The 15,077-nt window shown below is 36.7% G+C and overlaps 1 protein-coding gene across 2 annotated transcripts; it reads right to left on the reverse strand.

Annotated features, from left to right (window-relative positions):
* Positions 1–3,942: 3,942 nt before the first annotated feature.
* Positions 3,943–14,477, reverse strand: LOC138306285 (fibroblast growth factor receptor substrate 2-like). Of its 2 annotated transcripts, none has more exons than XM_069246704.1 (2): positions 14,349–14,477; positions 3,943–7,056 (listed from the first exon to the last, which is right to left on the reverse strand). In XM_069246704.1, the coding sequence occupies exon 2, from the start codon at positions 7,020–7,022 to the stop codon at positions 5,739–5,741; it is 1,284 nt and encodes a 427-aa protein (XP_069102805.1). In that variant the 5' UTR covers positions 7,023–7,056; positions 14,349–14,477; the 3' UTR covers positions 3,943–5,738. The 2 variants fall into 2 exon arrangements, with proteins under 2 accessions (XP_069102805.1, XP_069102814.1); XM_069246713.1 differs by lacking the exon at positions 14,349–14,477 and adding an exon at positions 11,295–11,899.
* Between the last annotated feature and the right edge of the window lie 600 nt (positions 14,478–15,077).

Genomic DNA, 15,077 nt, shown 5'->3' on the forward strand with positions numbered 1-15,077 from the left:
TATAGGATTTACCTCTATTTCCCCTATTGGGCCCCGCCCCTCCTGCCCCCGAGGGGTCAAAGCCAAACTTTGTACAAGTTCTGTTCCCCTTCCCCCAAGGATGATTGTGGCCAAATTTGGTTACAATCCATGCAGAACTCTAGGACAAGTAGCGATTTATAGGATTTACCTCTATTTCCCCTATTGGGCCCCGCCCCTCCTGCCCCCGAGGGGTCAAAGCCAAACTTTGTACAAGTTCTGTTCCCCTTCCCCCAAGGATGATTGTGGCCAAATTTGGTTACAATCCATGCAGAACTCTAGGACAAGTAGCGATTTATAGGATTTACCTCTATTTCCCCTATTGGGCCCCGCCCCTCCTGCCCCCGGGGGGTCAGAGCCAAACTTTATACAAGTTCTCTTCCCCTTCCCCCAAGGATGTTTGTGGCCAAATTTGGTTACAATCCATGCAGAACTCTAGGACAAGTAGCAATTTATAGGATTTACCTCTATTTCCCCTATTGGGCCCCACCCCTCCTGCCCCCGGGGGGTCAGAGCCAAACTTTATACAAGTTCTGTTCCCCTTCCCCCAAGGATGTTTGTGGCCAAATTTGGTTACAATCCATGCAGAACTCTAGGACAAGTAGCGATTTATAGGATTTACCTCTATTTCCCCTATTGGGCCCCGCCCCTCCTGCCCCGGGGGGGGTCAGAGCCAAACTTTATACAAGTTCTGTTCCCCTTCCCCCAAGGATGTTTGTGGCTAAATTTGGTTACAATCCATGCAGAACTCTAGGACAAGTAGCGATTTATAGGATTTACCTCTATTTCCCCTATTGGGCCCCGCCCCTCCTGCCCCCGGGGGGTCAGAGCCAAACTTTATACAAGTTCTGTTCCCCTTCCCCCAAGGATGTTTGTAGCTAAATTTGGTTAAAATCCATGCAGAACTCTAGGACAAGTAGCAATTTATAGGATTTACCTCTATTTCCCCTATTGGGCCCCGCCCCTCCTGCCCCCGGGGGATCAGAGCCAAACTTTATACAAGTTCTGTTCCCCTTCCCCCAAGGATGTTTGTGGCCAAATTTGGTTACAATCCATGCAGAACTCTATGACTAGTAGCGATTTAAAGGAAATGTTGACGGACAGACGGACGACGGACGACGGACGGACGACGGACGCCGCGCCATGACATAAGCTCACCGGCCCTTCGGGCCAGGTGAGCTAAAAATAAACCCATCAAAATGCAGCAGGTTCATGATTGTTTTACTATTTTAAGGATAACCAGTCTGTCTAGGTTTTAAATATTACCATATTACGACAGACTTGAATTCCATTTACATAATTTTTGCATATGTTTTGTCTACATTTCTGGAATATTTTATATACATTAACCTGTAAAGTTTTAAAATAAAACCTCCTCTACATACAGTTTTCCAATGTATCAAGATACTTTACTTGCATAATCGATGCATGTTTTAATACATACACAGTAAATGGCGTTATCATTGAAGAAACTCCAAGTTAATGTTTGGTCTATTCTTTTTTTGTTAAATACATTCATTAGTAAACATTCCAAACCACAGACCAGTGTCTATACCTGGCTAAAATATCAGTCTTCATTTGTATGTCAACATTATCATATTTCATCTCTTCTAAGAAATAAAGACATTACAAAATATGTGGCATCCACAACAAATTAAAGCTTTCACTGAATGTCCCAGATTTTACCTCACTGAGATTAGAAACATCTTATAGTATGGACATGTTTCTAACCCTGGATTATAAGAAGTACACTGCTTCATTGGGGAATAAAAAAGTACAAATGAGTAAAGAAGATCAAGGACACATAGACAATACTGAAATTGTAATAGGGCACCTGTTAGGATTTCATTGTTTTGTACCAGACATATTAATGTTTTAAGACATACACAATATACCATTTTTATTATTTGTCAATATCGGTAAAACTTTACTTAATTCTCATAGTCTTTCAAAGTTTTCTTATGCTTATATACAAATATATTTATGAGTGGAAGAAAACTTAAAAAATTGCACAAAATGTATCAACACATTTTTTTCCAGAAGAAAATCAAATATACATATATATATATTTCTTACACAATTTTTATAGCTATATATACAAACACTGTGTTTAAAAAACAAGAGATCCCAGAGGGATCTTGGCGCCCACCAAAGATTGATCTATGTCTGACAAATGAAAGAGGGATCTTTTCTCTGCTTTTCAAACTTACACTTCTTTTTTCTGCTTTTCAAACTTTAAACTATCAAAATCCAAGATGGTGGTCGCAAAATGCAATAGGCAGAACTAGGGTCCTAGAGGAACCTACATATGATATTTGAGAACAATCCCTTCAATACTTTCTGAGAAATAGCGGTAACAAACTTTAACTATCAAAATCCAAGATGGCTACCGGTCGGCCATTTTGTTGACCGATCAGTCCCAAAATGCAATATGCACAACTGGGGTCCTAGGGGAACCTACATATGAAATTTGAGAAAGATCCCTTCAGTGCTTTCTGAGAAATAGCGGTAACAAACTTTAACTATCAAAATCCAAGATGGCTACCTGGCGGCCATCTTGTTGACTGATCAGTCCCAAAATGCAATATGCACAACTGGGGTCCTAGGGGAACCTACATATGAAATTTGAGAAAGATCCCTTCAGTACTTTCTGAGAATTAGCAGTAACAAACTTTAACTATCAAAATCCAAGATGGCGGCTGGTCGGCCATCTTGTTGACCGATCAGTCCCAAAATGCAATATGCACAACTAGGGTCCTATGGGAACCTACATATGAAATTTGAGAAAGATCCCTTCAATACTTTTTGAGAAATAGCGGTAACAAACTTTAACTATCAAAATCCAAGATGGCTGCCTGGCGGCCATCTTGTTGACAGATCAGTCCCAAAATACAATATGCACAACTAGGGTCCTAGGGGAACCTACATATGAAATTTGAGAAAGATCCCTTCAGTGCTTTCTGAGAAATAGCTGTAACAAACTTTAACTATCAAAATCCAAGATGGCTACCTGGCGGCCATCTTGTTGACCGATCAGTCCCAAAATGCAATATGCACTACTAGGGTCCTAGGGGAACCTACATATGAAATTTGAGAAAGATCCCTTCAGTACTTTCTGAGAATTAGCCGTAACAAACTTTAACTATCAAAATCCAAGATGGCGGCTGGTCGGCCATCTTGTTGACCCGATCAGTCCCAAAATGCAATATGCACAACGAGGGTCCTAGGGGAACCTACATATGAAATTTGAGAAAGATCCCTTCAGTACTTTCTGAGAAATAGCGGTAACAAACTTTAACTATCAAAATCCAAGATGGCTACCTGGCGGCCATCTTGTTGACCGATCAGTCCCAAAATACAATATGCACATCTAGGGTCCTAGGGGAACCTACATATGAAATTTGAGAAAGATCCCTTCAGTACTTTTAGAGAAATAGCGGTAACAAGAATTGTTAACGGACGGACGGACGGACCGGACGGAAGGACGGACGGACGACGGACCACGGACGAAAGGCGATTTGAATAGCCCACCATCTGATGATGGTGGGCTAAAAAACAAATATATGTAAACAATATAGACAACATTAAACATATACCTTATTTGACCCAATAAATTTAGAAACAACAGCCCAAAATATCTTTAACCTCATCGTTTATATTTGACCTATTGAAATTAATTATATTGGAAACAATAACCTACAGAAGAACATGCATCTATCATTTGATGACTGTGGCCTATCAGTATACTGACATACGTTTGTACCGGTATATATGTAACCTAATCAATTTGGAAAAAAACCCAAATAAAGACAGAACAATTTGCATTTACCATAGAAAGGACCAAATTAAATAAATGAAAATAACAACTTAGTACAATGTATTATTTGAGCAAAATAATTTGAAAACCATGACAAAGAAAAGATGTTACTTTATACTCAACTCTTTTATTAGATTACAATAGCAAGCTGATGACCTAAAAAACAATCTGAAAAAAATCACTGAACAAGTATACTTATTGACTGATTCCTAATATGAAGATTTTTCAATAGTGTGTTTTCTGAACCTTTTGAAAACTACTTTTGTCATATTAGTTGTAAGCAGCAAATCAGTTGTACATGAGAGATCCTCACATCATCTCTAACAGCAGGTATACTGTTATTACATAACTGTGGCTGATAGTCCATAAAAAGCTTAAATATAGCTAGCTGATTTAATGTGCTGGCACACATTTTTATTTTATACAGCTACCATAAACATTAAACAGCAGTCGCTGATAATATGGATATATATGGAAAGAATGTAAAACAGACAATGTCAAAATGTCAAAATATTTCTGTCAGAGAATAATAAATGTCGAGCTGGTTCTTTATAGTCTGATTACTAGCCATTTCAAAATTGTACCTGCTATAAAATGTCAACATTATTATGTATAACAAATGTATCTGGCAACTTTGATCTCATCCAGTACTGACTATAAACAATTTCCTGATTTAAGTTGGAGAGATTGTTTCAGCTGTGAATTACATACATGATAGACAAGTTATATGCAAATGTACTTAAATAACAGAATGACACAAATTTATATCTGTTGTACATTTGTTTGTTTATGTCCTTTAACAGTCAGCTGGATAGTAAAATTTATAAGGACACAACAGGTTTATATATACAGGATGTGAAAGAAAGTTGATCATGAATTACCAGAGAAAGGCCAGCTGTCTATGGTCTGTACCTTCAGCAAATTGCTCTATATTCCATTCTAACTTCAAACTTTTTTGCTATCTATTTATTTTCAGTTTTATTTTTTCCAAAAAAATAATATTACATGTATACTAAAATAATATCCATCAATGAAGTTTATAACCAGTTCCTGTTTTTAAATAGCCAGCCGAGTAAATAATCATTTAGAGTAAAATGCTAATTACAGTGGTATTAGATAAAGCCATATGCATGTGAATATTAAAAACAGGAATTGTTCGAATTCATCTTATAAAATGACTACAAAACTAAAATATCTAAAAAATACCATATATATCATTTCATTTCAATATTTCTGTTGTGCATAATTTAAAACGTATAGCAAAATGTTTATTTCATATAATACATAATTAGTTCAGAAACAAGAATAAAACAAAGTTACATTGAATATTAAATTTAAAAAACTTTTAGCTCTGGACAGAAGATTTTGAGGAAAAACAAGCAGAATTGAACAGATGATATAGATCCAACTGAAACGATTAACTAATTGCAAAGTTTTGATTGTTCACAGAAACCACGTAACTAATTAAAGCCATGTGACACTGCTTCAGATCATCGCTGTAGGTACATATTGGATCAAGGACCTGGTGGACATATGCCCTCTTCTATTCGACAACAAATGGAAATTTAATTGTGGTCATATAATGGATGGATGTTTATAAACATGTTTCAATTACATGGTACCAACACTCTTGTGGTATATACTTTAAAATATTGCTGACATTGTTAATACCTGTACATACAAATATATTCAATGTTTTTGACAAAAATTATATTGGGCCTTAATTATCCTCCCTTAACATATATATATACCTCCATGTATTTATAATACTTATATAGCAATGACAACATGAATGCAACATATATATATATTACACAATCTGTATACAGTCATATGTAAGTTTCACAAACATATCTATATATGATACAAATCCATAAATACTTTGTGATTTTGACTTAACCCATTAGCTGGTAATCGTACTGTTGTGGCGTGTCTTACGAATTCCCTCCCCTGCAGCGTCGCTCATCACACGTGACGAGTTGGACAGTGCCTGAGTTTTGGCAAAGTCAATGACTGTGTAACTGTCTGTTCTTTTGCTGGGCGATTCTGCAGGATACGGGTTATAGGATACAGGGGATGTAGGCGTGGTCGACCCTGTACCATTGGTTAGGTTGACCACCTCTATGTAGTTCAGACGGCCAGGACCCTGGACAGGAGGTGGGGCACAAGACGGTGCACTGCTACCACTAGATGTTGAAATTGGATGTGAAATATTCAGATAATTATGATCTACATTTTTTGGCGGACGAAGTGGGACAGGATTTCCATTACTAACTCTGGCAGCAGCTCCTTCTGGCACAGTGACGTTCATGTAATCAGGTTGATTACCGCCATCATAAGGAGGGTCATCAAACACATCACCATTTATTGTCTCATCTAATTCAATGTTTGGCAGACCATGATCGTCACCTCCGTCCACATCAGGCTCTGACTGAATCCTTGGGCGATTACCATTTTGACTAGACATGACTTCCTCACATTCGTCTTCTGCACTCTCGGGTAAATCGAGACGAATATACTGTAAACCTGCTGAATTTCTGTTATAGTCACTATCCTGCTGGAGCTTAGGATTGTGTAAGAAGTCAATGAGTACTGATTCAGCATTCACACTATCCATACCACCATTTTGCAAACTGCGATGCCGAGAGCCATTGGCACCGTTAGTGTTAACGTTGACATACTGGTGATCAGCATCAACATTTGTGTCAACATTAATGTAGTTGATGTCTCTTGTCAAAGCATTTGTTTGCACAGTTCCTGGCTGTACCACAAATCCATTCACTTGCTGCATTTCTATGTTAACAGAGGATGGGCGACTGTTGTGAATGCTGTGGTCAAATGCTTGGTTTGCCCCGAGCTCGTCCTGCTGTCCAGCCCTTTGTATACACTCCTGGACTGCAGCAAACAGGGACTCGGCCCTGCGGCATTTAAATGCATATATACCTGGACCTGTTGGGCAGCGTCTACCACTTTCAAACGAAAACAACTCTTGATCACATCCATATCTTCTTAAACAGCGTAATGGCCAATGAATGGGATCTTTTCCTTTCTGGTGTAAAATCAAATCTACATCTGTCACTTCAATTTTTCCAGAATTCAATTCGTCTCCATTTTCATCCACATTGTACACACGGAATGTCCTAGAATTTCGATCAGACCGATCGGCAGTAGAATACATACATCCCATGGTGATACATGTATCTGTTAATTGAAGGTTTTACCTGCAAATATAATTAATAACATATAGAGTAAAGAGAATACATGTCTATTATAATTAAAGTTTTTGCGAAATATTAACATGAACATTAATTTGCCCCTTATATATAATTATACTGTTACTACTTAAAAATTAAAAGTGTATGTGACTCACTGCACATATATACAGTAAATACCTTGGTATACATGTAGGCCTACATATGATATATACCGTTGTACATGCATGTAGAAAATTCAAAAGAGACAACAAAGTTATAAGTTATACTATACAAATATGTCTGTATATTTATTCCTGTATGCATATACAAGGCCATCCAGGAATTCAGATAATCAAATTGACAATTTCCAGTGATCATGTCAGCATATATACCAAGTTACCAACCAACTATCACTTCGTCATTGAAACATCCTTTTTTGGGGATGTGGATGTGGCGCGGTGGCAGAAGGCGCAGGTATGTTTGGCAAGGCGATTGGGTGCCATATAAGGCACAAGTCAAAAATCAATTAATTGTCATTCTGTGTTAAATTGTGTTTCTTTGATATGTATATTTATCAGGGTTGGGGTCAATTACATTGCAATGTAATTAATTACAATTACAATTACTTGGTCTAAAGTCAATTACAATTACAATTACAATTACTCAGTTTTGTAAATGTAATTAATTACAATTACAATTACTCATTCAAATTAATTACAATTACAATTACATTCAAAAAGTAATTAATTACAATTACACATTACATTTTCCTAATATGTTTATTTTTGATAACGTCATACAATTTAGCATTGATACAGATATATAAGTCAATATCAGTAAATTCTGACAGAACACATGTTCACTTCACATAAACCGCAAGTTACAATTGAGTACTGGTAGGGTGTATTAGTTTTACATGTACATTTTTATTGGACCTAGCAGTAACATTGGCAAATGTGTCAACTTTAGGTACCAGGTATTCATGTTTTTGAATTGCATTTTATCATCATCAGCTTGAAAATTATCATCAGACAGTCTGATTATGTGTGATTGGAATACTTTGGCAGCAGCACTAAACAATCTCTCTACTGGAGCAGAAGTGGCTGGTATAGCTATAAATGCTTGCTAGCTAAAATAGACGAATTTGGATATCAGCAAGGATTATCTTTCCAGAACTTTAATGGGTCACAACATCTCTCATTAAAGCATTGAATTTAAGACCTGAGTTGTGTCTCTTTCGTGGGGGTGTAATGGGAAGAAAACTGAAAAAGACTTCTGTTTTAATTTTCTTGGCAGGGGGCGGTGAAGACTAATATGAGCTATCATCTATACTTTTGCCTTCATTAGATATGCTAATTAGTGATCAACAGATGTTATATAAGCAAGACCTTTGTGAGTTGTAATCACAGGCTATATGTGTTCACACCTCACACCTGTATAGTGCCTGAGGGGTAAACTACAGGTAAAAAGAGGTACAAGTGTAGTGTATACTATGGTCACTGCCTCACATATGTTACCTGTTTAAATTTCTATATAGCCAAATATATGTCATTAATTAATCTTGGTATTAGACATTAGTAAATATGTATTATGTAATTGAAAAGTAATTGAAATGTAATTGTTAATTACACATTTTTAGAATGTAATGAATTACAATTACAATTACATGTAATTGAAATATTTCTTAATTACAAATTACTTTCAATTACTTGAAAAAATGTAATTAATTGCAATTAATTACAATTACATTTTTAATTACCCCAACCCTGATATTTATACCGCATTGCAGTTCCTACAATTGTTAATATAAAATTCAATATTATGTTGTATCATTTATGGTTCTATGGTTATATCCATTACTTTTAATTAGTACATGTTAAGATCTAATTACATAAACTAATGATTAAACTAGCAAATTAGTGTACAAAGATAGGTAAATGCATACAGACATAATAGGTACCAGTAAACCTTATATTTTATATAGCTAGGATAAGACGCTGTGTGGTGCATGTACAAATGTCAGGTGATTATTTCCTTGGTAATTAATTACCACTAGATCATTCAGATACTTAAAATTTCACTTTCAATTAATTATCAATAAATCAAACTATGAAATATTAAATGTTTACCTGTTTAGGCTACAAGTAAAGAATTCTCTCAGCAATACAAATATCGCTTTACATATAGGTGACATACCATGTATGTTCTCAATGAATTGGAAAAGATCCAAAAAATAAAATGTTAAAGTACATTATACTGAACTGAAGTAATTATTTGTCAGAGAAACGTTTCGCATATTTAGAGACTTTGCAATGCGGCGAGGCCATGTGGTACATATGTAGAGTATGTTTTTAACAAAATAAAACAATATATAAGGCATGATTATTTAAATACATGTATATGTGAGATGTTACATATTGGCAATAAAGTTTGGATATATCTTTTGGGTTGTATATACAGTCAAACCTATGTATAAAGGACACCCAGGGGACAAGGCTAAAGTGTCCTTTATAGACAGGTGTCCTTTATATAGAGGTCAGTGTTTCGGCGAGTTATGTCCCCAGAGCGGTTCAACCTAAGCAATCTTTCCATACACTAGTATGTTAGTCTAATTTCTACTGAAAGCTTGTTTTTATTCGTGTGAAAGTTGCAGACAATCGTCTATGTCCGCTATGTAGGAATATTACCAACGTTCCGCTATATACATTACATTTATATAGTGATTTTCGTTGGGGATTCCTAGCACTGTCCATTATGGACAGGTGTCCCCTATATAGAGGTGTCCGCTATTGAAGGTTTGACAGTATAAGGTAATCACTTTAATCTCATTGTCTGACTGAAATTACTATCAAATTTTAAGTTTTTATCAAATATGGAAGGTTATGTTGTTTGTGCATGTTCGGAAGGCCTACTCACACTTGGTTTATCACTGTTGTGGTGTCGTTGTAAATGTGTGTTGTTAGGTTGGTTGTATTTCCGGAATATTTTAGCTTTTGCTTACACTCATTACAAGCGAAGAGAGTTTTATCCATTTCCCATGTTTCATTACTAGATTTAGTAGACAGAAACTTAAAATAAGACCAGCAAGCGGCTTTATAGGCCACAGGTGCGGACACAAGTTTAGTGTTTTGCTCCCTGTGGGATTTCGCCAATCGTTCGGATGACGCTGACAAAGGGAGATAATCCAATGTTCAATTTTTATTTTTAGGTATCACAATACTAAAATAAATTGAACACGGTGCATCAATGCACCACCATGCGATGCAATACATCAATGAATCACACCTCTACTATATATATTGCTATAATAGCAATAAATAAACATGTGCCCAACCTGTATGTTGGTACAAGCTGGAAACCTCAGTGCGTAAGCGTGTACAAGATGGTAAAAACTGTCGACAGGCCATGGCCAGTGCCTGTTTGTAGTAATATACCGTACCAGCACTCGGCATGCCCTTCTACAGAAGTCAACTCGACCACTCATTAGAGCATGCCGAATGAATTGTCTACACGGCTACACTTTAATACCTGATCGTAGATGTGTGAAAGCTTCTATGGGCCCCCTCATCCCTATCTATAATGTGCCTATTAAATAATTCAATAACAGTATTAAATAGGATTTTATGATATTGGAAATAAAACAAGAGATCCCAGAGGGAATCCAAGGTGGCGGCCTATCAGCCATCTTGTTAATCTATCGGCCCAAAAATCCAATATGTACATCTAGGGCCCTAGAGTAACCTACAGATGATATTTGAGACAGATCCCTTAAGCATTTTCTGAGAAATTGCGGTAACAAACTTCAATTACCAAAATCAAAGACAGCGGCAGGTCGGCCATCTTGTTGACTGATCAGTCCCAAAATGCAATATGCACAACGAGGGTCCTAAGGGAACCTACATATGGAATTATGAGACAGATCCCTTCAGTATTTTCTGAGAAATAGCGATAACAAACTTTAACTATCACAATCCAAGATGGCGGCCGGTCGGCCATCTTGTTGACCGTTCTGTCCTAAAATGCAATACATGTATACACAACTAGGGCACTAGAGGAACCTACATATAAAATTTGATACAGATCCCTTCAGTACTTTCTGAGAAATAGCGGTAAAAACTACTGAAATCCAAGATGGCGGTCTGTCGGCCATCTTGTTGCCCGATCTGTCCTAAAATGCAATATGCACAACTACGGCCCTTGTGGAACCTATAGATGAAATTTAAGAAAAATAACTTCAGTATTTTTAATACATAGCTGTAACAAACCTCATGCAACTATCAAAATCCAAGACGGCGGCCTGTCGGCCATCTTGTTGACCGTTCTGTCCTAAAATGCAATATGCACGAGAGCCCTAGTGGAATCTACAGATGAAATTTGAGACAGATCCCTTCAGTACTTTCTGAAAAATAACGATAACAAACTTTAACTATCAAAATCCAAGATGGCGGCTTGTCGGCTATCTTGTAGACCAATCAGTCCCCAAATGTGATATGCACAACTAGGGGCCTAGGGGAACCTACATATATGGAATTTGCAGACATCGCGAAATTTGATGGTCTGACGGACATGTCCAGCAAAATTTTACTTGGACCGCCTATTTTAAAATGCGGTCCGGACTGATCGTTCGACAATTATTAAGTACTGGAAGTCGGTAGAAATGGCGTCTCTGAAGTATTACGCAGGTGCCGAACCTGGCAAAAACGTAAACTGCATAAGATAATCATGAAAACAGCTGCCTGGATACTAATTGCAGGAAGCTATGTTTACTTCAAAACTTCACATTAATGTTCTTTAGTACTTTCTGAGAAATAGCGGTAACAAACTTTCAAAATCCAAGATGGCTGCCTGGCGACCATCTCGTTGACCGATCGGTCCTAAAATACAATATGGACAACATTAACTAGGGCCCTGTGGGAACCTACATATCAAATTTGAAAAAAAGATCCTTGTAGTACTTTCTGAGAAATAGCGGTAACAAGAATTGTTAACGGATTGACAGACGGACAAAGGACAGACAGATGGGAGGACGGATGGATAACGGACCACGAATGAAAGGCGATTTGAATACAGCCCACAATATAACGATAGGCTGAAAACTTATATTTGAGGGTCATCTTGCCCATCACACATTACTTATCAATTTACCTGTTGTCAACAGACTGCTGTACCATTATGTAAGGCGTTACTGCTACATAAGAACTTTGCTAACCATAACTTTTTTCACATTACGTTATATTAAAACAAATAAACCAGCTACTGATACACTGTATGTGCCAACATCATTACAGAATCATAATTGGACATGGCCTCAAGGTTTACAAAACACTCAAAATTAAACGAAAATACTCATTTACTCAGAGAACGACGGTCAACGACCAAAACTGGAATACATGTTTTCCGTAATGTATGGGACCGCTATCATGCCAATCAGATCACACAAATCGAAAAAATACAGCGCAGAGCAGCACGATATATGTATATCCACAAGAGGCCCAAGGGCCTTAACGGTCATCTGACTACCTTGGCAATAATCATATAGGAAATTAATTAGATATCGTGTCATGGTAGCCATCATCGATTTGGGATCAACCAGAGATGTAACAGCACTTTGTCAGGACCATGTCAGGATCATTTCATGCAAGTTTCAGCCAAATCACACCAGTAGATCTTGAGAAGAAGTCCCTCAAAATGTGTTATCAAGATGGTGGCTGTGGTGGCCATCTTGGATTTCAAATCAACCCGAAAAATAACAACACTTTGTCGGGACCTTGTCAGGATCATTTCATGCAAGTTTCAGCCAAATCACAGCGTTAGAACTTGATAAGAAGTTCAAAATGTGTTTTCAAGATGGCGGCCATCTTGGATTTGGGATCAACCCAAAAAATAACAACACTTTGTCGAGACCAATATGTCAGGATCATTTTATGCAAGTTTCAGCCAAATCGCACTGTTAGAACTTGAGAAGAAGTTCAAAATGTGTTTTCAAGATGGCGGCTGTGGCGGCCATCTTGTATTTCAGATCAACCCAAAAAATAACAATACTTTATACTTTGTCAGGACCATGTCAGGATCATTTCATGCAAGTTTCAGTCAAATCGCAATTGTAGAACTTGAGAAGAAGTTCAAGATCATTTCATGCAACTTCAAGTTTCAGCCAAAATTTCACTAGTAGAACTTGAGAAGAAGTTCAATATGTGAAGAGTTAACGCGGACGACGGACGAAACATGACGACTATAGGTCACTAAAAATAGAATTAGATAACATGAAACAAGCTCAGTTACAGACATGATACATTAACTCAAACTACTCTCACAACACACGCAGATTACAGCCAAGACTAACACTTTTCTTCAAAATCATACACAAACAAGTCATAATCTGATTGTCAGCACACCATTCCTCATCAAAACAGATTTCAGAATTAGACACACACACACCCACACACATATTGTTATATATTAGCTACCAATCATGGCAATGACACATACAAATACTGCTTATTCCCACACACAATCACACAATAAAACCTTTAACCGGTAGCAGCAGTTCAAAGCACAACACTCGAAGACTTCAAGGCAAACATCCCATATACAGTCCTTGAAGCCTGCACAACTAACTAAACTTTACGCCTTTTTATCCTATTTTTATCTTAAAGCTCTACAAAAATTAAGAAAAAAAATCCTTCATCTTCACTTTCAGTCACTGTACATAACACTTCACACGTCACTGCGCCAACCCCCATAGACCACAATTCACCAACATTGACAGCCTGATCTAACAATAAGAAGAACTGTCAATGTATGGAACACTCTTCCGTCCCATATAGTGTCAAGTGTCAAGGAATTCGAATATGAATTAGATGAACACTGGAATAACCAACAACAAAAATACTGCTTTAAGAAAAATCAGACTGTGAATGTTACAATTTTATTTCATTTCAGCAGAAACACATAAATTAGATATATGTTTCTGATTCCATAAAAACGTAGCATGGTATATTACACAGTGCTGACTGTCAAAGGAATACAGATTCCTACTTCGTCAGAAAAAAATCTATGTTTCTATCTATGTAAAATTGAAACCAAACTAACGACAACTATTACATTTTAGCATCTTTAGTTTTAAAACATGTGTCATGAATCGTGCCAGGTAAACATTGTGGCATTGTATTATATATTGTCTTGAAAGCCGACTTTCATAAAACGAAGTGGACCAAGAAAACGATATCTAACGCAACATTGACACTAATTTTACGTGTGATATATTTGAATTTCCCTCACAAACATCGGTGGCCGCATGTAAATACTCATCTACTTACCAGCTTCATCTAACCGTGTTCTAATTCGTAATTCTATGTCGTAATATTTAAACGAGGATAGAATTTTAAAGTTCTCCTGCCCGACTTCCGCCATATCGATGACCTCGACCTTTAATCTGCCTCCCAGTAGAGGGCGCTGATAAGATGTCTTATCGTGGGGCTCCCTGTGGGGAGTCATGCAACAGGTGGCCATATCCAGACGGATCTGCAGATTTTCATGGTTCGTATCAGAAACAAGTATTAGCAGAGACATAGATAATTTAATTACTATCTAAATCTCTGGTGTTAGTATGTATATTTCTGTTCATATGAAAAACAACACAAAATTATCGGTTTCTTTATTATTTTATAATTGAAGAAGACCAAATAAAACGTCTTGACACAAGTTGCTATATATCTTACCAGAGATTTACATTTAAACGCGTAGTTTATAAGATTGTACGTACTACATGTACGTATATCTAAATATCTTATCTAATCAATCATATGATTTCATACGCAAATATAAATGAAAAATACTATAAATTATATAAATGATATAAAAGCATATTTCAATTATTAAAAAATGACAAATTAAAAAAATACAATGGTTTCCTACTCGTTCAAAACTCGAAAAAGAAGAAGTTTATACATACAACGAACTTTATAATACAATTTCAGTCACTTTTCTTTTTAGCACATTTCATCTTAAAGACATAGCAGATCATTTAGATAAGCTATTAAATCTCT

Source organism: Argopecten irradians, chromosome 1 (genome assembly GCF_041381155.1).
Source record: "Argopecten irradians isolate NY chromosome 1, Ai_NY, whole genome shotgun sequence".
In the NCBI taxonomy this organism is placed as follows: Eukaryota; Metazoa; Mollusca; class Bivalvia; order Pectinida; family Pectinidae; genus Argopecten; species Argopecten irradians.

Excerpts from the sequence above, each read along its gene's own strand:
- LOC138306285 (XM_069246704.1), bottom strand. The coding sequence starts at position 7,022 with ATGGGATGTATGTATTCTACTGCCGATCGGTCTGATCGAAATTCTAGG.